The following is a 27772-nucleotide window of genomic DNA, read 5'->3' on the forward strand; positions in this document are numbered from 1 at the left end:
GCTGCCGCCCCGCGGGGGCCGCCGGGAAGCGCAGGGGGCGCGCGGTGCATTGTGGGCTGGCGGCGGGGTCGGCCCGGCCGCGGGATGTCGGGCGGCGCGGCGCGGCGGTACGTGGCGGCGGCTCTCAGCCGGTGCCGGGCCCGTGGGCTGCCGCTCTGGGAACCGCCCCCGGCCCGTGGGCTGCGACCTCTGGGCCCGGTAGGAGCCGCGGCGCTCCCGCTGCTGGTGCCGCCGCAGCGGCACCTCTCGTCACGGTGAGGCCTGTGAAGTGGGGAGCTCGGCCCGGGGGGGATTTAGGGGGTGTTGAGGGAAGGGTTAGGGTGAGGAGAGGGAGTGTGGAGTAGTTGCCCGGGGATTAAGGAAGGCAGGCGGTGGGGGAGGCTCTGAGAGGGTGTTTGGGGGTGGGATTACGGGCTCTGAGAAGCTACAGGAGGTGGGGTTAGGGGGTGCTTGGGGAGGTTGGGTCAGGGGATGCTTGAGGGGCTAGGGAGGTGAGGTTAAAGATTCTGATGGGTGTTTGGGGGTGGTCTGAGAGCTGGGGGGCTGCTGGGTTGGCTAGGGTTGGTATATGGCAGAGTGGGGGGGTTGGGCTAAAGGTGCAGCTGGGCAGGGAAATGTCCAAGGCAGTGAGGAATTGGGAGACTGGTAGGGAAGAGGGGAAGGGAGTTGTTGACTCGGCAGCCTAGTGTGTAGTGGGGCTCTCACGGGGCAGCTATGAAGTGGGAGGCTGTGCCTGACCAGTACTTGGAGCTTGGATGTTGGGTGCTCTTTGTCCCGGGGGATGCTTCAGCCCCTGCATGGCCACCAATCTGCCTCTCTGCTCCTAGAAACCGCCCAGAAGGCAAAGTGCTGGAGACTGTGGGGGTGTTTGAGGCACCAAAGCAGCATGGAAAGTATGAGACGGGGCAGGTAAGTGGTTCTGGGAAGCAGAGCTGACCCTGCAGGTTTGTTCCATGGAGTTGGGGTAGCCAAGGGGTTGACCCACATGGAGGTTGCTGTGCTGTAGCAGGCGCCCAGGATTTTCACAGTTCAGTACTCCTTGTCTCTGCTGTGTCTGCATTTTGCCAGTCATCTGACAGTAGCAAGTTGATAAGAATCTGCAGCGTGACACAACTGTTGCTTTTGCTCCACTGCTGCTGCTTAAGGGTTTTCTCCCTCTAGGAGCAGAAGAGACAATCACTGAATTTGAGAAATAACTAAACTTTTCACATCTGCATTTGTGACTCACAGACCTGTTGCTGTGTTCCTGAGCATTCTCTCCCATGCTAGTCTGCTTTCTGTACTTCTGCTCTTATTACTTTATTCCTAGTTTAGCCATTCACTTCTATGGGATAGAGATGATGTCAGTTTCTTCTCTCATCCCAGACTGTGTGTATTCCCTCTTTGTTTCTGCTCTGGGATCACACAGCAGTGATTCTTCTTTCTTCCTATCCTGTGCATTCCTACCCTTTGTCAGTGTTTCTAGCTGTATCTTAGTTAGCATATGTATATAATGCTATCAAAAAAGGCCTCTTGGCTTCATGTTTTCTGTCATATTTGAGTTGATTAATGTTTGCTGTGTACTCAAATGCAATTCTCTGTTGCTTTCAGCTGTTTCTTCACAGTGTGTTTGGCTATCGAGGAATAGTCCTGTTCCCCTGGCAAGCCAGGCTCTACGATCGAGATGTGGCTTCTCCTGTCACAGAGAAGTAAGGATTGGTTCTGGTTCTTCTTGTACTGCTACAATCACATCTTGTAGTGAGTTTCTGGTTGGGGTAAACAAGGCTTTTTAAGGAGGATCATGGATCTGTTTTGCATAAATAGAAGAGAGGTGCTTAGAGAAGAGACATTGTGTGAGTGTCTTGTGTTAGTTGGAGATGAGATGAGTTGGAATTATGATTGATGAGAGTGTGTGTGAAGGAAATAAAGAATAATAAAATAGATCATGCTTCTGGTCTTTTTTATTATTAAAAAAAACCAACACTTTTGTATTGCTCTTTGAGTTACACCTAGGCTCCTGTGTTAAAACTGCAGGCAGCTGCTTCTGTAGATTTCTAGTGAGCTGTCAGCTGCTGTCCAGTTTCAACCCACTAGGCTGAGTTCAGCCTTCCTGTGGACTGAGCTGCTGTTCACATCTCTCTGCCATTTATCTCCCCCTGGAAGGGTTGCTGGGAGGGAATGAGGAGTAAGCAGAGGGAGAATCCAAGGGCAATACAAACACCCACCCCAAACAAGAGCTTTGGGCTCAGCAGGAAGAACTTGCGAGTTGTCTGAAAACAGAGCTGCTGTGCCTGTGACATTCACCACTGATTGTCATCTTAGCTCATCTGTTGTGGTGTAGGTGGCTGACATGAGTTAGTTTGGATGGAATCAGATGATTACAGACTCTGACACGTTGTGGGGCTTTTTTTTTAAAGAATCAGTGTCCCTGATCCTGGTGACAATAGTTTGCTGCCATCCTGGGCTCAATGCTCTCCTTTTCTTTCTAGGAGTGAGAATGCAACAGGCCATGGTTCCAAAGAGGTCAAGGGCAAAACACACACTTACTATCAGGTGTTAATAGATGCCCGGGATTGTCCACATATAGTAAGTGACCAATCATCCTCATGTTGAAACTCCAATATCTGCCCAAACTCCAATATCTTCTCCTATCTGAATGGTTAAGATGGACAAGCACTGTGAGGAAGTAGCTTTGGCTAACTTGATTGTTTTGAATTTTAGGACAGATTTGTTCTTCAGGTTGTATTTTCCCTGTTTCCTTTTTCCAGCCTCCCTTCCTCATCCTGTTGGCATTCCTGTTCTGTTGCACACAGGTCATTAGGAGTGTGGGTTGCAGCACTGGAAGTGCTCTTCACTTGTTTGAGTGGAGAACTAATCTAGAGGAGTTAAAAGGAGAAATGTGCTGAGGTGAATTGGTTAAGTAAAATGAACGTTGCACGCTTCAGAAAGCACAACAGTAAACTGAAACGTGGCTGCAAACTGGCCCACACCAATCCACACAAGGCATAAACCTGTGTCCCTTTCTCTCAGTCCCAGAGATCACAGACAGAAGCAGTGACGTTCCTTGCAAATCATGATGACAGCAGAGCCCTCTATGCCATCCCAGGTGAGTCAACTGCACCTGTAACCCCTGTGGAGGGCCTGGGTTGTCGTGAGGGAAGCTTGGGAAAGTCACCAACAGCCAACTTCTGCCAGCACAGCAGCAGTTCCTATAGGACATTCCTGTAGTGCATCTGTCTACAGTACAGATGCACTACAGGAATGTCCTGTAGGAACATATAGGTACATGACTACAGTACATGAAGCCTGTTGGGATAGGTGGAAGTTGAGCAGTCTCTCATCAGACACAAACATGCCTACCTTGTGCTCTTGAGACACAGATCCCATGCACATACCGTGATGCATATGGGCTGTTCTGCTTGTGTCCAGCAGAGCTAGATCCTTTCTTGTCCTGTGCATTCCCTAACCAAAGCCCTTTTGTGGCAGTGCAATCACTTCCCAGGCAGCATGTTGTGATCAGAGAAATGATTACACAGAGAAGTCTTGCAGGAGAATGTTGCCAGGGCTCATTACTGGCCTGCTCCCTCTATTCTTGTGTGTCATTTTGGCTGCTGCTGCCAAAATCCTTTGCTTAATGTTCCCTGTCAGGAGCCTTCTTGAGCTGCTTTCTGCTGGGGAAGTTCAATGGCTTTTGGGGTTTCTTTTTTTAGGTTTAGACTATGTAAGCCATGAAGATATCCTCCCCTACAGCTCCACTGATCAAGTGCCCATCCAGCATGAGCTCTTTGAGAGGTTCCTCATGTATGACCAAACAAAAGGTAATTTCTGACTTTGGTGGGAGCTCTTCAGAGCCCTTTGTAACAAGGACCCAGAACCCATTGTATTTGATAGGGTGTAAAAATCGAGGTGTGGCTTGGGTTCTGTCACCATAAAGCCTCCTTCCAATAACTTCTGTAACTATGGGAAAGGAGTTGCTTTGAGGATGGAGCACTCTGGATGCAGTACCCTATCCTCAAACTCATGTCATTCCTTCCTTACAGTTCCACCTTTTGTAGCAAGGGATACTCTGTGTGCATGGCAGGAGAAGAACCACCCCTGGCTGGAGCTCTCTGATGTGCACCGGGAAACCACGGAGAACATCCGCGTCACAGTCATCCCCTTCTATATGGGCATGAGGGTAGGTCTAGGTTGCACATTGCTGCTTTAGTTCTGTGGTTTGCTTAACTTGCATGTTTTGCTAAGGCTAGTTTACTGACTGAAGGTACCTTCTGCTTGCTGGAGAAATGGCAGTTTAATCACAGTTGTGATTTGGTTGTCACGAGGTGCGGCAGAGCTATGAACACAAAACTCTGTTTTCCATTACTGTTTTTGGAGAACAGCTCCTGCAGATTGGCTTTTGCTTGTTATTTGTAGGATGGGGAATACCCTGTAGTGTTCTGCAGAACAGACCTAGAAAGATATGTAGGAAAGCTGGTGAATTGCTCCTTCACTGCCACAGTCACAGATGGGCACCGTGTGTGTAAGGTGACAATAAAGCCATCTGCCCTGTAATGAGAGACACATCTGTTATCCTGCCCAGTGATGAGGTGCTGTTGGGTGTCTACCTTTGTTTCCTGGCTCTAGTATGGGTTAGAGGGTTTGACCAAAGCTTTCTGGCTTTAGCTGATAACCATGTGCCCTTTTATAGCATGTGGACTTGATATGGACCACTCAAAATAATTAGGCTTCAGTAAGCTTCTGAGTGGGAGGGCTGGGAGTTGGTGCAGCAGTTTGATTTCCAAGTCCAGATGAACACAGCTGCTGAGGAGCCTGTGCCATGGCAGTGGACATTTTGGTGTGGAGTTGCAATTTCTGTGGAGCCCAGCTGATGTTCTTCCTAACCTTGTCAGAAAAACAGGTGCCTGAAGGCACAGAAATGTGTGTTTCCAGATCTGTAGAAAGTACATAATTTATATGGAGATCAACCCTTCACAGTCAGGAGATCCTTGCAAGTCTCCCACCTCATGATTACATGTCTAGAGCCAAGCCAGTGCCAGGCAGTCACTGATGGGCTGTCTGGAGAGCATCTGTCTTTGTGCTCCTGTGAGTTATCCATGTCTGGCACAGCTGAGAGCCCCTGTGTGTGTGCTGTGCTGACAGCTGAAGAGGTTTTTGGCGCTGAGCATTGAAGGGCAGCTGCTAAAGTCTTCTGTTTCTCTTGACAGGAAGCCCAGAATTCCCATGTCTACTGGGTAAGTGCCTTTTGTTTCACGAAGCAGCTAAAGGGAAGGGGTTTATTTGCTGTGGCATCATTGCTGTGTGATAAGCTCCAGGGGAGAGTAGCCCTGGCCTGGTGACTGCTTCCCAGCATCGGCTGTGGGTTATCAATGGCTTGCAGCCGATTGCAGCTCTTGATAGGAGCCTTTCTTTTGTTCAGTGGCGCTACTGCATCCGCCTGGAGAACCTTGACAGCGAAGTGGTACAGCTCCGAGAGCGGCACTGGAGGATATTTAGCTTGTCTGGCACCTTGGAAACGGTCAGGGGCCGCGGCGTGGTGGGAAGGGTAGGTATCAGGTAGCTGCTTCTGGGAAGCCCTCTGCTGGAGTCCTTTCTTCTTCTGGGTTGATTTGCCAGTGAATTGCTTAGTGGGCAGTAGAGATAGATGGAATAGGAAACTGGCAATGAAGACAAAAATAAATCACGTGAGCTTTTCATCTGTTGTGGTTATGCATGATCCAGAACTTCACGCTGAGTGTTAGAGACTGATCCTAAGTGACTGGTAATGGGAAAACTCAAGTAATCTGGGTTTCTGGCACAAGTGGTTTGCTGTGTAATTGGTAGTCATGCTCAGGTGTGGATCTCTCTGTTTCTCTTCTCACTGTATAAATTTCCTGTTGGTGCCTGTCTATGGAGAACAGCTGCTGATCCAGAGTGGTCTCTTCTTGTTTTCTCAGGAGCCAGTTCTATCCAAAGAGCAGCCAGCATTTCAGTACAGCAGTCACGTCTCCCTGCAGGCATCCAGTGGTCACATGTGGTAAGAAGCACTTAACTGCTGCAGTAGTGGTTTAGATATAGGGCCCCACATCACTGAGCTGGGATGCAGTTTGCAGTCTGGAGTTATGGCTGAGAGGTGGTGGGAGTGGACTGGACAGGACATATTTGAGAGTTAAAATTTTTATGAGCTTCTCCATAGCAGCATCCTGGTTAGTGATAAGATCCATTGATTCTCTGCACCAAGAGAGGTTCCAGGCTAATAAATCCTCCTCCTGTGTGTGGTCTGACCTAAACAGGATTTTAAAAGACATGAAGCAGTTCACTGTTTATTCTGCTGTACTCAGCTTCTGTCCTTTTCAGTCCTTGGTGCAGGAGGCAGTGCTTCCTGGTGGTGTTTCCTGAGGGATGCGTGCACTGTTATCCTCTCTTTGGAGAGGTCTGGGGTTTGTTTCTATCTCTGGGTGAAGCTGTGCAGTTCTGTGTCCACAAGGAATGGCACATGGGGTTATTCCCAGATAAGGCCTTCAGTCTAACTGGCATTCAAGTCTCCTCTTCTGTGAGCACAGGAAGGAAAGTGCTCAGCTGAGTTGTTCTTTGCCTGTGCCACAGGGTTAAAGCAGTTTCCCTTTGTCCTGTTTCAGCCGTTAGCACGTTTAGTGTCATCTCTGTGTGGACAAGAACTGTGCAGCCACCTCTTGCTTGCTGTGTGTCAGGTCTTCTGGTTTCATTTCTGAAGTCAGTGTTTCAGAGCCAAGCTGCCCTGGAACTACTTTTGAGTTGGGAAAGCAAGAGAGAAGCTCTTTGCCTATAGAATATACTCTCCTTTGCATTTTGAATAGTCTGAGTGCTCTGGGGAATAAACACAACTTGTTTAGTCGTTTTTCCCTCCCTGCATGCATCCTGAAGAGAGAGAGAAAGGTTCTGCAGCTCAGAAGTTGCTCAGCTTGACTTCTGACATTCATTTGTGTCATGAGAACCTGTTAGCTTCTCTCCACAGTCCTCCCGCCCATGTCCTGTTCTGCAGCGCAGCCATCAGGGCAGGAAACAAATTCATTGTACAAGGACAGGCAGATTCAGTTTGGAAATGCCCTTTCTGAAATGCAAAGTAGAATCTATTCCAAATTATATCTGTGATGAGGTTTCATACTGTCACAGACTTCTTAAGGAGTGGAGCTTCTGCCAAGGAATCTGACTTCACGTGCGACGGGTTTGTAAAACCAGCTGCGAGGGCTCTGCCTGCTGCGGCAGGCAAACACCGCTGCAATGCGTGGCGTGTGCTTACCTCCCAGAGCCTCCCATCACGGCATCTTTATTCAGGAGATGTGTATCAGACATGTGATGTCAGCCACCCAGGAGTCTTCCAATGAATGAGTCATCTTGGCAGGCAGATGTCCTTGCTGCTGAGCCGATGCACCGGCTGCTAGACAGGGCTTACAAAGGCAGCAGGATATGGGAGAGCTGGTGTCTTACCTCCTAGCTGATCATTCCTGGCTGTGCTTGTGCTTGGCCTCGGCCTGATCTCTGCCATTATTTTTCAGGGGCACATTTCGTTTTGAGAGGCCTGATGGCTCCCACTTTGATGTCCGAATCCCACCCTTTTCCCTGGAAAGCAACAAAGACGAGAAGACGCCCCCCTCCGGCCTTCACTGGTAGAGCAGGCCGGGTGCCGAACCCCACAGAGACCAGTGTGTGTGGTAGACCTTTGCCTCCCCATTATGCTGCAGCCAAGAACATGGAGCTTTTAAACATTTTAAACCATTTTTAACTGTTGTCTAATGGGGAGGCTCTTTTGAACTTTAATACTGGCTCTCAGGCTGCTTGTAAACATAAGCTGTGTTACAGTTAACCCTTCCCTTTGGGGCACCTGCTGGGGTTGGGGCTGGAGTTGTAGATCTTTGCTGCTGCAGAAGACTAGCCCCCTCACCAGGCCTGGACCCTTTCCAATCTGTTGTGAATTCTCTGCAATGTGAGGTTTCTCTAATAAACTGGCCCTTCCAGTTGCAACCAGTCTTCCTTTATAAACCAAGGCCTAGCTCTGCATCCAGCCTGCCCCAGCTTGTTGCTTTTTCCCTTGCCCATGTGCAAATCAAGAGTCAGCCCAGACTTCTTGCCGCTTCATAAGGCACCACTGAGGCTGGTTTAGGGAGCAGGAGTGTGAGTTCAGCCTTCCTGCAATGCAGATGCTTTCTGGGATTCAGTCAGCATGTGGTGGGGCAGCCTGTGAGTTCCACATCTTGTCTGGGCTGTGTGCTGGAGCAGTGTGAAGCAGGTTTTGTGAGAGAAGGGAGTGCACAGAGTGGGAGGTGGTGCTGAGCAGGCTGCCACTGTGTCTTGTGTATACAGAGCACTGGGATGTGTGTTGTGATGATACAGGATAGCTGAGGGGGGATCCTCCCCCTGCAAAGGCTTGCCTCATTGCAGGGATGTGTCCCAGCTACTGGAGGGTAGCTCCCTGCTCCTGCTGCCACTGTAACCCTATTACCTTGGTCGTTTCTGCTTTGGCAGGAGGAGCTTGTTTTAACCTGCTGTTAGCTGCAGTGAGGTGGTGCTTGGCTTTCTGCTCCTGCTTGCTCTGCTTGGTGGGTTGTGATTATTTTGGTAGTCTGTGTGGAGGGCCCTGGCAGAACCATGCAGGTCAGAGATTGCTGCAAGCTTACAGTGTGTATGTTTGTGGGAACTTTGCTTTCACACGTGAAGGGCCCAGCCACGATGCAAATCAAGTGTTGCCTCCTTTTACAAGCCAGAGTGGCTCTGAGCAGCTCTGAGGATTGCAGAGATCTGGAGAGACATCAGCCTCCATCTGACCTTTCTGGCTGCCTCTGGGTTTCCAGCTTTCTGGGTGATTTGTGGGGGCAGAGGCTTTGTGATAGGAACCTTAAGCAGGAAAATTTCAAAACTTGCTCTTTTCTCTGGTCTTGCTTAAATGACAAAATATAACTGACTCACAGGACTGCTGATTTTATTGATTGTTTTGGAAGTATCCTAGTTATCCCTTCTTCCCCTGAGCCCTCTCTGAGCAGTTTCTTCAAGTTTGGCTCTTCAAGGCAGTGCTGTGGCAGTGCAAGGGGCTGTCTCAGCCTATGGACAAAGAGCCTTTGGAAAGGACAGAGGGTGAAATCAACACGCTCTCCTGCAACCAGCAGATATCTGTATAGACTTAATTACTGCTGCTTAAACAGTGCTTATCTGGCAGCAAACTCTTAATTATGTGTCTTCCTTCCTGTCAGGTGGGACATGGGATCTCTGTTACTGGTAGGACTTGAACAGTTTGACAGCCAGCCTGCTTTTAGGGGTAGAACAGGATCCATAAAGAACAGCCTACAGCTGACAATCCTGTGTTGCTGCTGTCATGCTGATTTCTTCACGGGAGGAGAAGGGTTGGGGGTGAAATGATGCCTCCATTTCAGAGGAAGCAGGGACCTATAGGAACCTGCTTTTTCGCTCCCATGAAGTTGTTAAGTCAGGATGAGAGTAGCAGTTACCCTGCCTCTCCTTTGTGTTACTGGCAGTTGCACCACCACTGTGAACGTTTAACTGTTGCTTACCTGCCCGTGTGTCTGGGGTGCTGTGGACTTAATGCTTCCAGTAACAAGCTCAGAGTTTTGTACTCTTAAGCGACAGCGTGGTCCTAGGGGCAGTGCTAGGCAGAGCAGCTTTTGCAGCTGCAGGAGCCCCATGGCGTGTTTGGTGGGAGGTGCCAGCTGAGCAGGGTACAGTTGAGGCCTTGGGCCCACGAAGATATTCTTGGCTGGATCCTGAGTGGCAAGCACAGCGGGGAGCAGGAGTGCCGGCAGTAAAACTTGGCTGGCACGAAGCATAGGAAAGTTCTGGGAAGCGTGGAAATGTTTTGGGGAGCACAGGAGTTTTTCCTCTTCGCTTGTGGAGGAGGGGCAGTGTGGGGTGTCCCGTGCCTGGCCCGGGGCATAAGTGCCATTCTGAGGACCCTGGGGCTGGGGGAGGACTCTTCCTCATCTGTTTCTTCCCACAGCCGTGTTTCCAGAGCCGCATTCCTCTCGTGTGTAAATACCTGTACAAAGGACTAATCAATAAAGCACTGAAGGAACGCGTGTCGCTCCTGCCTCTCATTCCCCCGCCGCCGCGGCGCTGACGGCCACCAGCCTCCCTCCCTCCCTCCCTCGCTCCCTGCCCTGGCCGCGCTGCGGGGCTCTGCTGCCCTCCCCCCGCGGCCAGACCCGAGGGACTCCGTCACCCCCGGCCTCGCGCAGCCACCTCGGCGCGTGCGCAGCGTGGCGCCGCGCGCTCCCGGCGTGCCCCGCTGCGCCGGAAGTGGCGCGAGCGGAAGCGCGGAGCAGGCCGCGTGTAGGAGGCAGCATGGTGGCGGCGGGCGCCCACCGGCCCGGGCCGCTGAAGCAGCAGAACAAAGCGCACAAGGGCGGAAAGCACAGCGGGGCCTCGCATCGCCGCGCTGGAGGTGAGGTGGGGCCGGCCCGTCCGGGTTCTCCGCCAGCCCTGCTTGCCGCTGCCAGCCTGACCCTTCTCTTACCGCAGGCCGCGTCTCCGTCAAGGCCCAGCCTCGCCGGCGGCTCCGCGACCTCAGCAGGGTGGACCGGCGGCACCAGGCGCTGCAGCTTCGCCGACAGCGCAAGGAGGCGGTAAGGACCACGGGGCAACCGGTTGTGGGGGGAGCAGGAAAAGGGTTGGTTCGGGTCTTTGCAAGAGGGAAGTAGGGAGCGGGAATGGGGCTGGTGGGGGTCCTGATCTGTGTTTCTGTGGGGACTGAGCCGGTTTGAGTCTCTTTTGGGAGATCATGAGCTAGTAGGGTAGGATAGGAACTGGTCTGCGGCGGCGGTTCATGCTCTGCAGTTGCGTCCACAGGTGCTGGCAGAGAAGCGGAGTTTGGGCAGCAGAGATGGCCCACCGCACCTCGTGGTTCTGGTGCCACTGCACATCAGGGCTGCAGCCCACGACACCCTCCACTTGCTGCAGAGTCAGGACTCAGCAGTTGTCCCTGTGGCTGAGGGGAAAGCCGGTGACTTTGCACTCCTCTGCCCCCGCCTGAAGCAGCGCTGGCGCTTTGTGACAGCACAGGCAGGTGCGGAAACGATGTTGATGTGGTTCTTAGCTCCTGTGCCCCTAGAAGCGCCAGTAATGGAGGTTTTTCGCCTGCAGGGGACCTTCACGCTGTCTTAGACCTTGCAAAGGTTGCCGACTCCCTCCTGTTTATCCTGGATCCTACAGATGGCTGGGACAGTGCTGGGGATTACTGTCTCTCCTGCCTCTTTGCACAGGGCCTCCCCACTTACGGTGAGCAAATGAGAAGCGTTAAGGACTTCTAGTGGGCTGTAGGTCAAGGAGGTGCTAATGGGAATAATTAGAATCTCCATATGTTAATAAGCAATCACAAATGTTTTATCACTCTTGAGTATAGATCAGTTGGGTGAATACCATTCTCGTGCTGCATTGTCGTGTTACTGCTCTGGTGAGGGGAGTGCTGAAGATGAATGGGGTGGTTTAGGTTTAGGCCTAGGCCTTTGAGTTCATGGTGGTGTCAGTATTGTCACAGTTCCCTGGAAGAGCAGAGAGAAAGGATTTAGATGCTGCCATGCTGAGTTCAGTTCTTGTGCATTTATCTCCAGGGTCTTGTTTAGTTTCAGGATCTTATCTCTGAAAAGAGATTTCCTCTCTCAAATATTATTGTCAGTGTGTGAAACTGCCTCTGTGCCTTGTGGTGTGATCCTGCTTGTTTGGGTTGCTGGTATCTGAGTGTTTACCAATGCTTGGTAAAAGGAATGTGAGGAGGTTTCTGATGTGATCTGGAACTCTGCTCTGTGCCCTGCTTGGCAGCTCTTGCTGTCCCAGGAGGCAATGACTTGCCACCTAAGAAGCGGATAGACGCCAGGAAGAAACTTGCCAAAGCCATCGAGAAGCGATTCCCCGAGGCCAAGCTGTTCCCCCTGAACACTGAGCAGGAGTCCTCGCTGCTGCTGAGGCACCTGGCCACCCAGAAGCAGCGGCACCTGGCTTTCCGGGACAGGAGGGCTCACCTGCTCGCCTACGCTGCTGAGTTTGTGCCTGGCCAGGAGAGTGACCTGGTTGGGACCTTGAAGGTGTCTGGCTTTGTCCGGGGACAGACCCTCAGTGTGAACAGCCTGGTGCACATTGTGGGACATGGAGACTTCCAAATGAGCCAGGTGGATGCTCCTCCTGACCCTCTCTCTTTGAACCCTCGAGTGGTTAAAGGACAGAAGAAGAGTGAGCCCATGGAGATACAGGTGTGTGGGAGGTCAGGGCTTTGCCTGGCCCATTAGAACACAATGTTTTGAAACTTACACTCAGTTGTGTTTTCTTGATGGATGTAGTTAAGGGGTGGGCAAAGGAAGTTGTATCTAACCCAGTAGGCTTGAGTTCTGCCACTGAGCTGAGGTTCTTTGCCCACAGCAGTTAGTGGATGTAATGAATGTGATGCAGAAGGGAGTTTTGCTTTAGGCTAATGGCTAGCTTGAGTTAGGTGTGCTCACACCTGGGAACTCTGCTCTTGACCTTCAGGATGACTCTGCAAATGGCACTGATGAGATGGAGCAAGATACTAAGGTCCTGATGAAGGCAGATCCAAAGAAGCAGGAGTCTCTGCAGTCAGAAGTGGTTCCTGATCCTATGGAAGGGGAGCAGACATGGCCTACTGAAGAAGAACTGCAAGAAGCAGAGGGTGAGAGCAGCAATGATTCTGTACCTTTCCCTTGTCCCCATTAAGGGGGTTGTTAGAAATCCTCACTAGGATGGCTGTGGATAAACATGCTGGTTGGGAGCCCAGGGCTTCCATTCCTACTCCCATCACCTGAATACCAGGCTGCATGCTTTGCTGGGCAATAACAGAGTTACATTTTAGCTGCCCTGGCAGATTCTGTGCTGGGAAACAGCAATTCTGGCCTAGAGGTGATGCTGCAGTCCTGGTTTCATTGTTGCTGAAGTGGAGAATTATTCCTGTATTAACCATTGTTGGGAATCCTACAGATTCTCTGAAGACAAACAGGAGGGTGGTGAAGGTCCCAAAAGGCACATCCAAGTACCAGGCTGCCTGGATTGTGGATGATGGAGAAGAAGGCAGTGAGAAAGATGATGATGATGATTATGATGATGAAGATGATGATATGATGGAAGAGGCAGTTTCCCAGGTATCTCCAAGAGCTGATTCTGCAGCTGATCCCCAGGGCATTATTGTGTAGTCTAGGACAATCCTGTCCTTCTGGCTTGCTCTGTGCAAAAGCACAACACTGAGCCAGGACTCACCTGGGTTTCCACTGTTAAATCTCTCCCATGTATCATGTTGCTTCTTTGGCCTGTTAGGTGCTGAAATGAGGGACTGTGGTGCAGCTTGGCTCACAATTGACACTGTGCACATGGGGTTTGCAGTGGTGCAGGGACATAACAGAGCTCTGATCTGTCCTGTGTGTCAGGAAGGAGAAAGCAGTGAGGAGGAAGGGGAACCTGCAGAGGAGGACTGCGAAACTATGACCATTCCTGAGAGCTTGCGGGATGACCGGTATGATGAGAAGGTGGAGGAAGATGAACAGATGCTGGAGAGATACAAACAGGAGAGAATGGATGAAATGTTTCCAGATGAGGTGGACACACCACGGGACGTACCTGCCAGAGTCCGGTAAGAAGCAGGATACCCTGCGGGGAGAGGAGCTGGAGGGCACCTTTCTGTCTGATCTGATGAGACAGGAAGCCTGTGATGTCTTAGCCGTGGTGTCTGAACCTGGCTGAAGGACTCTTCTGAAGACTCCCTTCTAGGCTCTGAGGCTTCCAGGGACAGCACTAGCTGGGAGCAGTGGGTGGGTTTGGGCAGCTCCCTGTGCTGGGGAAAGCTGGGCCCTCGCCAGGGAGAGGGAGGAGGATGGGAGAGCCCTGATGTAAGGGCAGGTTGTCTGGGGTCTTGGCTACAGTAAGATCTTTCCTGAGAACTAATGTTTGCTTTGCTCTCTCTGAAGGTGTGAATCCCTGTGGAGCACAGAAGGTGCTGACAACTCCCTCAACTGGTGAAGCCATTTGTCATTTCTCTTACCCGTTCTCTAGGTTCCAGAAGTACAGGGGGCTGAAGAGCTTCCGGACTTCTCCATGGGATCCCAAAGAGAATCTCCCAAGGGATTATGCCAGGATTTTCCAGTTCCAGGACTTTGCCCGAACCAGAAAGAACCTCTTCCGGCAAATAGAGAAAGAGGAGACTGAAGGAGCCTCGGTAACTCCCTTTCCTCTTGCTGATCTCTTCCCCTACTGTGTTCCCTTGCTCCTCATAGGAAAGATGTGGGAGGTGGCTGGGTGGATCTTGCCGCCAGCTGGTTCTTAGTGTGAAACCATGAGTTCAGATGACACTGTTCTCCTCAGTTCCCTGTCTAACCCTGACCATTTTGTGTTGAGAGAAGTATTCACAACCAATCCTCTTGGCAGGTTGGCTGGTATGTTACAGTTCATGTCTGCAATGTCCCTGTCTCAGTGATGGAGAGTTTCAAAGAAGGAAAGCCTCTAGTCCTGTTCTCGCTGCTTCCCCATGAACAAAAGGTGACTAAGTGTGGCCTTGCTAAGATCTTGTAGATGTGCAGCTCCTTGTCTGATTCTCTTGGGCTGCATGGGTTGGGAGAGCTGCTGGCTGCAGCTGGCTTGAGCTGAAATCTCCCCATATTGCTCAAAGCAGGTTTGAAGCTGTCAGGGGTGCTCGAAGCAGGTTGAAGCTGTCAGGGGTGTTCAGGCTGAGGTGTCTGGTGAGCAGCAGGCTGTTGGGAAGCCATTGCCAAGGACATTCCTCTCTTGCAGATGTCAGTGCTGAATTTCCTGGTGCATCGGCACCCAAGCAACTGTGAGCCGGTGAGGGCCAAGGAGGAGCTGATCTTTCACTGTGGCTTCAGGCGCTTCCGGGCATCCCCCCTGTTCTCCCAGCACACCTCAGGTTTGTGAGGCACCAGTGGGGTGGGCTTGGCTATGCCAGGAGGTGGGGCTGGGGTTTCTAGGGCCGGAAGCCTGTGATGTCTTAGCCGTGGTGTCTGAACCTGGCTGAAGGACTCTTCTGAAGAATCAATTCTAGGCTCTGAGGCTTCCAGGGGAGGCACTGAATAGTGAGGAGTGGAAGGGCCTGGGCCGAGATGGTCAGAGAGTCACCTTTGTTCCCAGATCCTCTGTGCCAGCAGAGGAAGGGTGTTTGTCACCTGTTTCCTAAAGCACAGAGCCTGCTTGCCAGGGAAGAACCAGCCCAGTAGGGCTTCCCAGAGCTCTGAGAACTGCTGTTGGCCTGAACTTGCATCATTCCTGTTCTGTCCTAGCTGATAAGCACAAGCTGGAGCGTTTCCTGCGCCCGGATGCTGCCGTGGTGGTGACTGTTTATGCTCCCATCACCTTCCCTCCTGCCTCAGTGCTGCTTTTTAAACAGAGAGGCAATGGTAAGTTAGTAAATGCTGAGTAGGTGTTGAAAAAGTGTCCCCTTCGTGCTGCTTGAGAATATTAACGCATTTTCGTCCTTGTTGTCACTGGCACCTTTGTCTGCCCTCACTGTGGAGTTGCTCTGGGCCTGACTACATTTGGGTTGTGATGGGGGAAGGAGGTGATGGAGGAACCTGCTGTGGTGCCCTAGTGCCTCTGCCTTGCAGGAATGCATGACCTCATTGCCACGGGCTCTCTGCTTTCCGTGGACCCGGACAGGATCGTCATCAAGCGGCTGGTGCTCAGCGGCCACCCTTTCAAGATCTTCACCAAGACGGCCGTGGTGCGATACATGTTCTTCAACAGAGGTACAGCTCCTCTCTGTGTGCTGGGAAGAGGGGGGTGTGGAAACAGAATTCCTGCCCCTGTGGGAGCAGTCGTGTTGGTGCAGCAAGGTGAGCTTCATGACTGCCTGTTCTGTTCTGATCTCCAGATGATGTGATGTGGTTTAAGCCGGTGGAGCTGAGGACAAAGTGGGGCCGCAGAGGACACATCAAAGAGCCCTTAGGTGAGTTTGATTTGTGTTAATCTCTGTGATGCTGGGCAGGATGTGGTCCTTCTGGGCAGGAGAGACAACTAACAGCCCCTTCTGCCCTCTGCCTAGGTACCCACGGTCACATGAAGTGTCACTTTGACGGGCAGCTGAAGTCCCAGGACACGGTGCTGCTGAACCTCTACAAGCGCGTCTTTCCTAAATGGACTTACGACCCCCATGTTCCTGAGCCTGTGCCCTGGGTGAGGAGTGAGAGTGCACTGCCAGTGCAGGAGGTGGAAATGGATTAACTCTCCAGCATGGCTAATGCAGTTTGTGCCTTGGCTCCCTGGATGCTGTTCTCAGCAAGGACAACACTTAATGTCTGGGACATACTACCGCTGGGGTCTGTACAGGGGTGGCTGTCTCACCAGCTGCTGCTCAGGTACCAGCTACAGCTATTTATTTCAATGGAAAATGTTTTCAAAAACATCCTGGTGCTTGTGTCGTGGTGGTAGCAGCTGTGGGGGCCAAAGGGGGAGGCTGTGTGCACCCCTTGATTGGTGGAGCCCACTGGGGCTGCTGTCTTTCCATCATGCCCCTCCTCAGCTGTGTGTGGGGATTTTGCTGTATCAGGGACAGGAGTTACTAAAAGTTACTGTGACACTGACAAATGTGAAGCAGCAGCTACACAGAGCTACTGAATGCAGCTCTCTGGAGGCCTGGCTTAGAGCAGGGCAGCTAGCAAGGGGGAACACAACAGGCTACTGTGCTTTTTTTCCAGGCCCCCCCAGTAGCAAACTTTTCCTGTGGAACCAAGCACCTCTGTGCTGTAGCGCACCAGCTTCCCTTCTGCCTCCATGAAAACTTGCAATTGTTTAGGACTGTTCATTTGTTTTTAGTAGTGCACACACCAGATGGTACAAACTGAGGTTTCTGTTGCTTGAGAGACAGCTCCAGGCTCATTCTGCTTTCCCAGGGAGCGCTGTGAGCCAGGTCAGGGAGCTCAGGTCCACATTTCCTCCACAGAGCACAATGCAAACGTTCTCCACGTCCTGGGGGACTGCTTGGAACTGCTTGGAGAGCACAGCCGCCACTCCCACGCCTGCTGTTGGCTCAATCAGCAGCTTCATCCTTTCCCACACCAGCCGTGTGGCTTGCTGTGGGGACAGAGCAGCAGCTGTCATCCCAGCAGCAAGCAGAGGCTGCTCCAGGGCTGTGGAGGGCACTGTGTGTGTACATAGCTGCACCCCTCTGGGAAGGAAGAGCAGAGCTTCCACCAGCCCCTTCCAGCTGGAAGGAGTGTGGGTGTTGCACAGCTGTGGTGGTGTGCAGGGCCTTGTGCTGCCCTGGGAGAAGGGAGGGGTGAGAGGGGTGGGGAGAACATGGAGAGAGGCAGCTGCCTGCTGGCAGCTACTGTGAGAAGGGAGCCAGAAGCGTTTACCTTGATTTCTTCTTCTGAGACTGTCAGGACATCATCAACCAAATCCCTGATGATGGGCCACGTGTTTGGTCCAATGCTGGTTTTGACTGCATCTGCAATGGTCTCTGGTGGGTGAAGGTTGGGGGTCAGTTCCCCTCTTAACTTGGACTGGTAACAGTCATCTGCGTTGCATGGCTCAGCAGCAAACACTTTCACATCTGGTCTCAGAGCCTGGGGAGAGCAGAAGCTGCTCAGTTGAAACTAGCATATGCCTGCCCACTGTTGCTGAATGTGCAGGGGGCCAAGCAGGCCCTGCAGACCCCAGGCACCCTTTTCTCCATTTCTAAAGAGAAAACCTGTTGCTTGTCTTGGGACCCTTGCCCTTCCCATGGGCCAGTGCACCCACTGCTTCCCAGCTGAGCTCCTGCCTACCTTGATGGCAATTGCTATTCCTGCAATCATTCCTCCACCTCCAACAGGAGCCACCACTGCATTTACCTTGGGCACCTGTGCAGAAAGGAAGCATGAGTGCTCCTTGGCACCTCGGCTGCCCCTTTTTGCTATGTCCTTGCCTACAAGGAGCAGAGCCCTAGGCTGGATTTCTCTCACCTGTTCCAGCACCTCCAGGGCGATTGTGCCTTGCCCTGCAATCACTGCTGGCTCCTGGTTGGGGTGTACCATCACTCCTCCTGTCTCCTGGACTACACGAGATGCTGTCTCGGCCCTGGACTAAGAGGAAAGGGCAGATGCTTGCCTCAGTATGGCTGGGGGCTGTTCCTGGCTGGTCTCTCCTGTGCCTTACCTCATCACTGGGCTCACATGGCACCAGTGTGGCACCGTAGGTGCGGATGGCAGCTTGCTTGCAGTGTGGGGCTGTGCGGGGCACCACAATGTAGGCAGGAATCCCTGTGTGATGAAAAGAGGAGGCAAATCCAACAGCCAAAAGCCCCAAGTGGCTGGTTAGTGCTGCAGGAGCAGGCCATACCTTGCCTGTGGCACTAGAATGACATCTTTGCTTATCTCCAGGGGTGCCTAGAGCTGCCTCTGCCTAGGAAGCAGCTCTGTATTCGCCCCTAGCTCGGCTGCCCCTGAGCTGGGGCCGAAGGTTGGGCTGTGGCGTTACCTTCAGCCTGGGCAGCACAGGCCAGTGCCTGCCCGTGATTACCACTGCTGTGCGTCACCACGGCCCGAGGCAGGCCCCCTCCAGCACGCTCGCTTTCCTCAACGAGACTCCTGACAGCGTTTAGGGCCCCCCGGATCTGGAAGGAGAGAGCAGTCCCCTCGGTGGTGCGTGCGGCACCCCCAGGAGCCGGCATGCGGGGCTCCTGCCCCGCGGCTGGCCGGGCCGCCGCCGCCCCCGCGCACCTTGAAGGAGCCGGTCCTCTGGAAGAGCTCGCACTTGAACAGCAGCCGCCGCCCGGCCAGCCGGTCCAGGCCCCCGCAGGTGAGCACCGGCGTGCGGTGCAGCCGGCCGTGCAGCCGCCTCTCCGCCGCCCGGACATCGGCTAGCGCCGGGCGGGAGCAATCCGCTGCCATCTTGCTCGGCGTTCCCAGGCTTTCACGGTCGTAGCGAGAACGCGCTTGCGTGCAGCAGCAGTTTGGCCCCGCGCGGCCGCCGTCGGCCCGGCCCGCCCCCTCCCGGTGGAGGGAAGATGGCGGAGGGGCTGGAGCGCGTTCGCGTTTCGGCTGCTGAGCTGCGGGACATGGTGGCGGCTCAGGCCCGCGCCGCAGCTGGCGGTGGACGAGGTAAGGGGGCAGCAGGGACCAGTAGAGTGGTGGTGGGAGCTGGGAGACGCTGCTTTGGGCCTTTCTGCTCCTGTTGGAGGCACCTGCCTGGGGGCGGGCTGGGCCCCTCGGCCGCAGCGCCCGGCTCGGGCTGGGGTTAGTGTAGGGGCTGGGACAGAGCCGCTGGGCCCGCGTCGCCCCAGACGCGGTTGTCGTTGTGGTAAGAACAAAGGCCGAGGTATAGAGAACAAGGGCCGCTGGAAGGCTGCGGGGCGCCCCCGGCGAGCAACGGCCCCCGGCGATGCGTTATCCCGGGGTCAGGTCGGTCCTAGCCCACCCCCGGGCGCTCTCTGCCGTCTCTAGGCCGGAGCCTCTGGTAACGGTGGCTTCTGCGTGACAGAAGTTCGGTGATAGGGATTAGTGGAAGTCACGGGCGGTTGGGAAAAGTTGAGGAAACGCAGCGTGTAGCAGCCTGGCTTTGGTAAAACGTTTAATTATGGGTCGTTTAGGCTGTGTTCTTTAACGAGTGTTGTGAAAATTCCGTTACAGAGAGGAGGAGGGAGACGCTGCCGGGTTGGTAGCAAAGGGGAGAATGTATCTTTGACTCAAAATCACCTGTTGGTAGAGCAGGGAGTCTGCTGGCGATGGTGGCTCCTGCACCAACAGCAGGCAGACAACTGCTGCAGAAACCTGCAACTCTGAAACTTTGTACCCAGCTCTTGCTGTGTGTGCTCAAGTCTTGCATTGGGCCTTAGCTCTTTCTCAGCTTGTGGATGCTTTGAGGCAAAACCTGGTTTGGATGTGTTTTAGGCATGCTTTAGACCAAGGATCTGGTCAGCTGGGTTGTGCTTGATCATTTTCTGTTCTTACTCTGGTCATCTGTAAAACCTGACATAGGTTTGTTCTTGGACCTTCTCTGAGGGCGGTAGGTTCTTTGCCTTTACTTAGTATTTCTCCTTGAATACTTGTTGTGATACTTCTCTGTCCCTGTTTGGTTTGTGGAGGGAGTAATATTCTTCTGTTTCTCAGCAGAAAACGTGAAGGAAGCGAAGGAGCCAAGGCATCGCAAAGACAACAGGCGCCCAGACCTGGAGATTTACAAGCCTGGCCTCTCCCGGCTGAGGAGCAAACCTCTGCCACCAAAGCATGAGGCCTTGGAAAAGGAGAGGAGCAGAACTGAAGAGGGCAATGAGGAGAGCGCCAGTGACAAGGGCTCTTTGGGAGGAGAGGCTCCAGTCATGGAGGACTTTGGCAGAGGTGATGGCCCCAAGCAGAATGGTCCTTCACAAGAAAATGAAGAAGAGATGGAGGCTAAAGGCGATCTTCAGAGCCAGGAGAATTTGTCCAAGCAGCCTGCTCTGGATGAATGGTGTCCCAAACCCACCAGGAGAACCAAGAAGCCAGACCAGCAGATCTACCAGCCTGGGAAACGCCTGTACTCAGCTGCTAAAGAACCCTCCCTACGGGCAGCTACTGAGGACGTCACCAGTAAGATGGAGCAGCTGAAAGTTGAGAGAGATGAAGAGGCTGAGAAAGGTAGTGGAAAAGACAATAACAGGAGAGCCAAATCAGGCAAGGAGGATAGAGAGGGGAGCCAGGCAGGGGAGGGACTGAAAGCCTCCAGGGGAGAAAAAGGAAGGCAAGTAGAGCGAAGTGACAGGGTAAGGAGAACAAGCAGCGAGGTGATGCAGGGCAAGCTGGGCCCTACCAAGCGCTACTCCCGCTCCGACAAGCGGCGCAGCCGGTACCGCACCTGCAGCACCAGCTCAGCTGGGAGCAACAACAGCGTGGATGGAGCCCCGCTCAGGGACGGCGTGGAGAGGCGGCAGGAGCGTGCCAGGGAAAGGCTGCGCCCCAGGAAGCAGCTCTCTGCATCCTCCACTGACTCCCTGGACGACGACAGGATCGATGAGACGGTGCCGTACGGCTCCAGCAGGAACGCAGACAAGAAGAAGCGGTCAGAGCTGAGTCGAGCTTCTAGGAGTGAGAGCGAGTGGAGCAGCAACGGCAGGGAAGCCAAGGGACCCTTCCGAGTCACGTTTGACAGCAGGACTATGAGCAGGGACATCAGTCTGGCAGAGACAGATAAAAAAAAGCCCCTGAAGGCGTTTACTAGTGGCAATGACTCAGAGGCTTCTCAGAGCAGAGAGCCCCACGGGAGGGGCCGTGGGATTCTGTTCCTGCCTGCCAACACAGACCTCTCTGCCAGCACTGCCGGCTCCGCCGAACCCACTCACCCTGGGCCCAGGCTCCTGCTCGGCGGGGCTGGCAGCAAAGGCCCCAGGAGCAGGGGCCGAGGCGGTGCTGCTCGCAGACTGTGGGACCCAAACAACCCGGACCAAAAACCCGCCCTGAAGAGCCAGACCCCTCAGCTTCACTTCCTGGACACAGATGATGAAGTGAGCCCCACCTCGTGGGGGGAAGCCCGCCAGGCCCAAACATCCTACTATAAATTCCAGAACTCTGACAACCCCTACTATTACCCCCGGGCTGCTGGCCAAGGCCCTCAGTATCCTTATGGAGGGTACTCCCTGCAGTATCCTATGGGTCCAAGCAATGGTGTGTACCCAGGAGCCTATTACCCTGGGTACCCCAGCCAGGTGGGGCAGTACATGTGTGGCCCACTGCCCCCAACTCCCCTGAGCCCTGAGATGGAGCAGCAGATGCGGAACATGCAGCAGCAGGAGCTCAGCAAACTCCTCCGTGAGGCTGGGAACCAGGAGCAGCAGCTCAGCAATTTGCTTTCCAGAGACCGAATCAGCCCAGAGGGGCTGGAGAAGATGACCCAGCTGAGGTTTGTGCTGTGCTGTAGAGGGGGGATGTGGCTGGGTTGTTCCTAGGGTGAAGTACCAGAGGATGCAGAGGATGGTGTGCTGTGCTGCTCTGCTGCACTGGAGATGTCAGTGCCTTGGTCTGGGAGATGGGGCAGTGGCTTGCTAGGTTCTGATGTGCTGCATCTGTTTATCCAGTTTCCTTCCAACGCCCACACACCACTGGCACACGACAAAGATAATTTGTCTGGGCTGGGAGCTAAGTTGTGGCTTCTTGTGGTTGTGGAATGCCTTGCCCATGTCACAGGGATGTGAAGGAGCAGGGCAAGCACTTACTGTGGCTCTTACATTCTTGCTTCTGCTGGAGCTGACCTCGGTTCCTGTGCTTTCAGTGTTTGCTGGTGGACTTCTGCTTTCTTACTTGTCCTTGCTTATCTGCTGTCTGATTTACATTGTGGGCTCCAGGGGTGGCAACTGTCAGCTTGTGCTTGTGAAGCATTGCGTGGGTTCCTGATGCTGTGACAGCACCTTTCAAGCACTGGGTAGCTTTGTTCTTGACACTGCTCAATGCTGTGACAAATGACAGTCCAGTGGGAGTAGTCTGGTGACACCAGCTGCTGAGAGAGAAATGATAGTGCTGCTCTAGAAGGCAGCTGACATGGCTGCAGCAAATTTTAACATGCTATCTTTCAAATTTACTTGTGACCTTTGTGTCTCTGGGGCTTCTCTAGAGACTTCAGAGCTGACTGGCAGCAAATCCAGTAGGTGTCTTCATTTCAGGGCTTGTTCTGGGACTTGGGGACTTGTATGGTAGACCACAGGGTGGGATGTGTCTGTGCTTGAAGCAGCACTGGGGGTTTCAGGTCTCCCTCAAGGTGTCAAGGTCACCAAGAGCTGCTGTTGTCTGTAGGGGAGGAATCACTGCACAGTGCTGCTGTGTACCATGTGAAGCCCACCCTGCCCTGGGAGTGTAGATGTGGTTATCTCAGTCCCTGCCAGCAGGGTCCCTCTTTCTTGGTGTCTCCTGTCTGTGCCTGCTGCCAGCCTGTCTGCAGAGCTGTGTTCAGGCTATTGGATGCAAGTGTAGCAACATCTGATTCTTATGGTTAGTGTCTGTGCTGTCCAAGTGTCTGTGTGTTGGGTTTGGGACTGTGTGGAGTGGCGCAGCAGAACCACACTCTGTGCTTTGCACAGGAACCCATCACCATCCTTCTTTTGTTCTGTTAGGCTCTTCCAGGCATTACCATCTGGCCTTGCTCTGGGCTTTACCATCCATGCTGCTCTGCTGCTTTCTGTAGGGCTGAAAGCCTGCAAAGGGATGAGGCTGCCAAGGCAGTAACAGCTGAGGATCCTCTTTGCTGTGAACTTGCCCCAAGTGTTGTGGAGCTGTTTTCTAGCCTGAAACTATTTTATTAAATTAGGAGAGGAAATCTTCTCCAATGCCCAGGCAAGGCTGTAGGTAGCTGGTGAGATGAATATGATTTCTGGGACTCAGATTTAGTCTCCTTCAGGTATGATGTCCTCAGCTCTTGCTCATGTCTGAGGAAGCAAAGTCTCTGTTTTCTGTGGTGTGTTTCGGTTGGATGGGAAGGAGGTGGGGATCACCTTAATGGCAAGATCTCTCTTGGTCTGTGGTCCTTTGTGTGTTTGTTCCTGGCCCAGGGTAGCTAGACTCTGAGCTTAGAAGCAGCAGAGCTTGGCAGTGAACCCTTTCTCTGTGCTGGGGTCAGGAGACACTTGTGCCTCACTGTTTCCAGTGGTAGAATCACAGTAAAGCTCCTTACTCTCTGCCAGGCCCTGATCTGTTCTGATGCAGATGTAGAAGAGAAGGTCCTTTCAGGTTTGCCCTCTTGGAGCAGGAAGGGTGTTTGATTGCAGCAGCTCCCATCTCCCTCTGGGACACATGGAAGCACCAATTTGCCATGGTGTGCAGGGTGGCTGAGCTGCTCCTACCTGGTGCTTGCTGGTTGAGAAGCAGCAGGTGGCTCAGCACGTTCTGCAACAGCTCCAGTTCGGGCTGGGCAGGAGGTGGTTTCTGTTGACCCTTGGTTGTGTTTCTCTGTAGGGTGGAGATGCTGCAGCTGTATGAAAGGTGCATCCTGATGGACATTGAGTTCTCTGACACCCAGAATGTGGACCAGCTGCTGTGGAAAAATGCCTTTTACCAGGTGATTGAGAAATTCCGGCAGCTCCTCAAGGACCCGCAGGGAGAAGACGCCCACGAAATCCGCAACAAGCTGCTCCAGCTTCTAGATGAGGTGAGAGGAGAGAAATGTCTCCAGGCTCTGCTAAACCTTTGGGTTGGTGTTCAGAATGGGATGGTGTGACTGGGCAAAAAGCCTTCGTGGTCCTGTTTGCATCTCTGTGTGCCTAAGGCCATCCCTGTGCAAAGAGGATGCTCAGAGCGATCATGGCGTGGTGTGGCAGGTGTAAGGCCAGGGGGGCATTTGGTGTGATTTAAACCAGGTTTGGTCTTTGTTTGTTTGTTTTAATGTTAATGAGGAACTGATTTAAGCTAAAATGAAATGAATACCCTGAAGTGAAAATAAACAGAAACAAGTTTGTGCCACCTTCCATTGCATTGAAGTGTGCAGTGTGCAGCTCCATTTACTCTTTGCAGAAGGCAGACTGACAGCTGAGGGGATGATTTTAATAGAATTACATTAGTGGGAAGGGGGTGGGTAGAGGGCTTTAGTCTAACCTCCTGCTCAAAGTGGGACTCCTCAAACACTAGATCAGGTTAGTCTTGATTTTTTTTGTCTGTCTCTCTGAGGCTGGAGACCCTGTGACCTCCTCATTGCTTTCTGAAGAGAAAGGGAGGAGAGGCCTTCTTTCTTCTGTGTGGCAGGGGTGGGGTGGTGATTCTGTGCTCATCATTAGAAGATTCTAACATCCAGCTGTGTGTGTTTTTTGCAGGGCTCCTCTTTTTTTGATGGCCTGCTCCAGAAGCTGCAGCTGTCATACCAGTTCAAGCTGGAGGACTATATGGATGGGATGGTTATCCGCAGTCAGCCTCTGAGGAAAATGGTAGGTTGGGTTTCTCCTGGAGACCCCTCATCTGCTGACCTCAGTGTGCTGCCCTTGCCAGGAGGCAGGCAGCTGCACTCTGAACAGATGTCAGTATGTTTGCAGGGAACCTTTCTCAGCTGCTAGAGAACTTGCTGAGCCAACTCTGCTACATTAACATTTCTTAGCTTCCTTTGCAAAAAGGAATTTTTCTGTACCAGCTTTGTGACCAGGGGTAACAAAGGGAAAGAAGTGTCCAAAGGTATCCTGGCTTCGCCTTAGCTGTTGCTCATCTCTTATATCTCTCTGTGGAATCCAGAGTAACGAAGGAGGAAAGCTAACAGTTGTGCTGTGTCCCTGACACATGACAGCCCATTGCCCTGAGCTGTGAGTGCAGGTGTGAGGGGCAGCTGGGAAAGGATATTTCAGTCCAGCTCCATTCCCAGGGACGTGTTTGTCTAACAGCTGTCACCAAATTGGTCATGGAGTGAGCAACTCTCTTCTGGAGACAGATGGGACTGTTTTTTGTGAGAGAGGAGGTATTTAGGGGCTTGGCTTGCCCTTCCAAATGCCGACCCAGTGCCATGGAGCCTTCTCGCTTCATTCTGCCGCCCTTCCTCGAGATGTTTGGTGTGTCGGCCACCTCCTCTCAGCTCTGCGTTCCATGTGTGCTCTGTGGGTCTGCAGGTGAGCCAGAGCTGCACAGGTGCCACATAATGTCCTGCTTGCTTCTTTGCAGGTGAAGTATGCCCTGATCAGCGCTCAGCGGTGCATGATCTGCCAGGGGGACATTTGCCGGTACCGAGAGCAGGCGAACGACACTGCCAACTACGGCAAGGCTCGCAGGTATCTCCTCCCTTGGCTGCTGCTGCCTGCAGCTCTTCCTCTCTCTGCAAGCTCATGCTAGAACTTGCCTCTGGCTTGAAAAAAAGGCTTTCCACACCTCTTTGTTGTGTTGCAGTCCTGGGAAGCTGAAAGATGTAGCTTAGGCTGTTCTGCTGTCCCAGAGGGGAAGCCGGCAGATCCAGCCATGTCCTGTGGAAGTTCTCATGTGCTGATCCTGCAGCAGGAGGGGTTTATGCTGTTGGTGCTGGCAGAATGGCTGTTGTGTTTTCTGGTAGCTTTTCAGCTAGGAGGGGTTCCTGTATGTGCCCATATTCCCTGACTGCAGCAGGAGTTACTGGCACTTGTTCCAGAGGTTCCTATATGTGCTCATATGCCCTGACTGCAGCAGGAGTTACTGGCACTTGTTCCAGAGGTTCCTATATGTGCTCATATGTCCTGACTGCAGCAGGTGTTACTGGCACTTGTTCCTTCCTGTCATTCTTGGGTTGCTGATCTTCTGGGCTTTTTTTCCTCTGCAGCAGAGCAGTGGGGACACAAGTGAGTCCACCATAGGGAATGGAGCCCTAATATCTTTGGAGAATGGGACAGGGCAAGCTGCTGATTTGGAGGTCTGCAGATATTGTGGAGTATGCTGATGTCTCAGGGAGGCTGGGGGGGAAGGTAGTGGGTTCATGGTGTGTCTGAAGAGTGTCAGTGGGTCTGTGTGGCATGATAGAAGCTGAAGAGTGGATAATACAGTTGAGGGAAGATAGGAAAATAGAGGGATGTGTGGACTGCCACTGACCAAATGTCTCTTCTTCTGGGATTAAGTATCTTGAAAATATCTTGGGGAAGGAGCTAAGGAACGTGAAAGGTTTGGTCCTCACTGCCATGGAGCTAAAAAGGGGACTGAGAGAGAAACATTCTCTGATGAGCCTCTTCACTGTCCTTGAGGCTGTCTGTGGGACAGCTCTTGCTGGGTCTGGCTAAATGCTCATCTTCAGGCCAACTGAAGATTTCCTTCTGCCCCTCTCTCCTGCCCTGTGCCCCAGCTGCCTCTCCAGGCATGCTGCCTGTCCTCGCTCTTGCAGGCAGAGGGCACTTGTGCAAAGGGCCTGTTCCCTGCAGGGCTGCCAGTGCTGGGAGGGGAATTCTGTGCCCTTAACAGTGAGGAAGGGAACCTGGTGTCTTTTCAGTAACCCTTTCTCTCTGGTCCTTCCTCAGCTGGTACCTGAAGGCTCAGCAGATTGCTCCCAAAAACGGCCGCCCATACAACCAGCTGGCGCTTCTGGCCATCTACACGGTGAGATACTCCTGCTGCAAGGATGTAGCGAGTGTCTGGGATGGCTGTGAGATTCCATCTGGTGGAGAAAGGCTTTGTATAGGGCAGTGCTTCCAGATGGTTTTATGTTGTGTGTTTCTCTCTTCAAGAAGAAAAAGCTGATGGCAGGATGTGCTGTGTGCATTGCAGCTGCTGTGGCTTCAGGCAGTGTCTTAGATCCACGCTGCTCCCTCAGGCTGTCAGTGCTTTGGGGACTGTTCTGTGGGATAGGGAGAGTGCAAATGTTTTAAAAGTGGGTTGGGTTGAAAGTTTTGCATGAGAATTTTGTGCTGAAGGCCATGCTGTTGTGAGGAGGATGCTGTTTCTGTTGGCCATGTCTTCACTGCACCTGTGGGAACTGGTCTAAGCAACATCCACACACAGCTTTCTTGGGTTTCAGTTTTGCTGCTTGCTGCAGCCATGCAGGAGAACTTATTGCAAGGAAGATGCAGCACCAGCTGGTGGAAGCATCAGGCTGGGACAACACTGAAAGATGCTGGTTTAAAGCAGAGCTAGAGGGTTCAGCAAGGCATTTCATGGCTGGGAATCACCTTCCTGATGCCTGATGTGGGGTTTGGAGCAACAAAGTGTCCCACCCTCTGTAGTGGTTTGTGAGGCCAGCAGCAGGTGGGCAAAAGCCCAAATGGCTGTGTGTTGGTAGCATAAAGATTTAGGGAGTGAGCATGAGGAGGTGAGCCCAGGAGCAGGCTGAAGGGAGGGAGCATCCTGCCAGTTTTCCTGGTTCTCTGCTCCTTGCAAGACTCCTGTGGAGTTGTTTCCATATTCACAGTAAAGCTGAACAGAGCATTTCCTGAGCTGCCAGGAATTCAGTGTTTTTACCTTCT

At 52.8% G+C, this 27772-nt stretch overlaps 4 protein-coding genes and 2 non-coding genes across 9 annotated transcripts in view; 5 read left to right on the plus strand and 1 right to left on the minus strand.

Moving 5' to 3' along the window:
* Window positions 1-48: 48 nt before the first annotated feature.
* POLDIP2 (DNA polymerase delta interacting protein 2) lies at window positions 49-7956 on the plus strand. Its single transcript, XM_068154594.1, has 11 exons — window positions 49-254; window positions 828-909; window positions 1591-1688; window positions 2469-2565; window positions 3010-3085; window positions 3690-3797; window positions 4020-4156; window positions 5184-5210; window positions 5396-5521; window positions 5913-5992; window positions 7491-7956. Exons 1-11 carry the CDS (start codon window positions 85-87, stop codon window positions 7603-7605), a joined length of 1116 nt encoding a protein of 371 aa, XP_068010695.1. The 5' UTR covers window positions 49-84; the 3' UTR covers window positions 7606-7956.
* Window positions 7957-10259: 2303 nt separating this feature from the next.
* Window positions 10260-16346, plus strand: TSR1 (TSR1 ribosome maturation factor). The gene is made up of 15 exons (XM_068154597.1): window positions 10260-10384; window positions 10462-10565; window positions 10789-11005; window positions 11083-11217; window positions 11758-12185; window positions 12460-12619; window positions 12925-13085; window positions 13368-13570; window positions 13990-14152; window positions 14362-14472; window positions 14725-14857; window positions 15228-15344; window positions 15552-15692; window positions 15818-15892; window positions 15989-16346. Exons 1-15 carry the CDS (start codon window positions 10285-10287, stop codon window positions 16165-16167), a joined length of 2427 nt encoding a protein of 808 aa, XP_068010698.1. The 5' UTR covers window positions 10260-10284; the 3' UTR covers window positions 16168-16346.
* LOC137449496 (small nucleolar RNA SNORD91 family) lies at window positions 13635-13727 on the plus strand. The gene has a single exon (XR_010989408.1). It is a non-coding gene; the product is annotated as a small nucleolar RNA SNORD91 family (small nucleolar RNA).
* Window positions 14920-15012, plus strand: LOC137449495 (small nucleolar RNA SNORD91 family). The gene has a single exon (XR_010989407.1). It is a non-coding gene; the product is annotated as a small nucleolar RNA SNORD91 family (small nucleolar RNA).
* SRR (serine racemase) lies at window positions 16327-18828 on the minus strand. Of its 4 annotated transcripts, XM_068154599.1 has the most exons (7): window positions 18645-18828; window positions 18403-18538; window positions 18082-18185; window positions 17889-18008; window positions 17712-17786; window positions 17301-17510; window positions 16327-17016 (listed from the first exon to the last, which is right to left on the minus strand). In XM_068154599.1, the coding sequence occupies exons 1-7, from the start codon at window positions 18813-18815 to the stop codon at window positions 16819-16821; spliced, it is 1014 nt and encodes a 337-aa protein (XP_068010700.1). In that variant the 5' UTR covers window positions 18816-18828; the 3' UTR covers window positions 16327-16818. The 4 variants fall into 4 exon arrangements, with proteins under 4 accessions (XP_068010700.1, XP_068010699.1, XP_068010701.1 ...); XM_068154598.1 differs by having other exon boundaries at window positions 17712-18008; XM_068154600.1 differs by having other exon boundaries at window positions 17301-17404; window positions 17889-18185.
* A 91-nt stretch (window positions 18829-18919) lies between these two features.
* SMG6 (SMG6 nonsense mediated mRNA decay factor) overlaps window positions 18920-27772 on the plus strand; it is a 118303-nt gene continuing 109450 nt past the window's right edge. Inside the window, 6 exon segments of the mRNA XM_068154602.1 lie at window positions 18920-19025; window positions 20037-21798; window positions 23841-24033; window positions 24692-24802; window positions 25521-25627; window positions 26831-26909. Of these exon segments, the coding sequence (XP_068010703.1) occupies window positions 18932-19025; window positions 20037-21798; window positions 23841-24033; window positions 24692-24802; window positions 25521-25627; window positions 26831-26909 (2346 nt within the window). The 5' untranslated portion in view covers window positions 18920-18931.

Source organism: Melanerpes formicivorus, unplaced genomic scaffold (assembly GCF_026170545.1).
Source record: "Melanerpes formicivorus ecotype bairdi unplaced genomic scaffold, bMelFor1.0.p_v2 SCAF_29, whole genome shotgun sequence".
NCBI classification, from domain to species: domain Eukaryota; kingdom Metazoa; phylum Chordata; class Aves; order Piciformes; family Picidae; genus Melanerpes; species Melanerpes formicivorus.

What these genes read in the sequence shown, in the direction of transcription:
- POLDIP2 (XM_068154594.1), top strand. Translation starts at nt 85, where the DNA reads ATGTCGGGCGGCGCGGCGCGGCGGTACGTGGCGGCGGCTCTCAGCCGG. An exon ending in CAGCGGCACCTCTCGTCACG is followed by an intron (nt 255 to 827) that starts GTGAGGCCTGTG and finishes CTCTGCTCCTAG; the next exon opens with AAACCGCCCAGAAGGCAAAG. An exon ending in CCCGGGATTGTCCACATATA is followed by an intron (nt 2,566 to 3,009) that starts GTAAGTGACCAA and finishes CCTTTCTCTCAG; the next exon opens with TCCCAGAGATCACAGACAGA.
- TSR1 (XM_068154597.1), top strand. Translation starts at nt 10,285, where the DNA reads ATGGTGGCGGCGGGCGCCCACCGGCCCGGGCCGCTGAAGCAGCAGAAC. An exon ending in CTTTGTGACAGCACAGGCAG is followed by an intron (nt 11,006 to 11,082) that starts GTGCGGAAACGA and finishes TTTCGCCTGCAG; the next exon opens with GGGACCTTCACGCTGTCTTA. An exon ending in GTGAGCCCATGGAGATACAG is followed by an intron (nt 12,186 to 12,459) that starts GTGTGTGGGAGG and finishes CTTGACCTTCAG; the next exon opens with GATGACTCTGCAAATGGCAC.
- SRR (XM_068154598.1), bottom strand. Translation starts at nt 18,815, where the DNA reads ATGGCAGCGGATTGCTCCCGCCCGGCGCTAGCCGATGTCCGGGCGGCG. An exon ending in CTGTGCTGCCCAGGCTGAAG is followed by an intron (nt 18,186 to 18,402) that starts GTAACGCCACAG and finishes TTCATCACACAG; the next exon opens with GGATTCCTGCCTACATTGTG. An exon ending in CATGTGAGCCCAGTGATGAG is followed by an intron (nt 18,009 to 18,081) that starts GTAAGGCACAGG and finishes CTTTCCTCTTAG; the next exon opens with TCCAGGGCCGAGACAGCATC.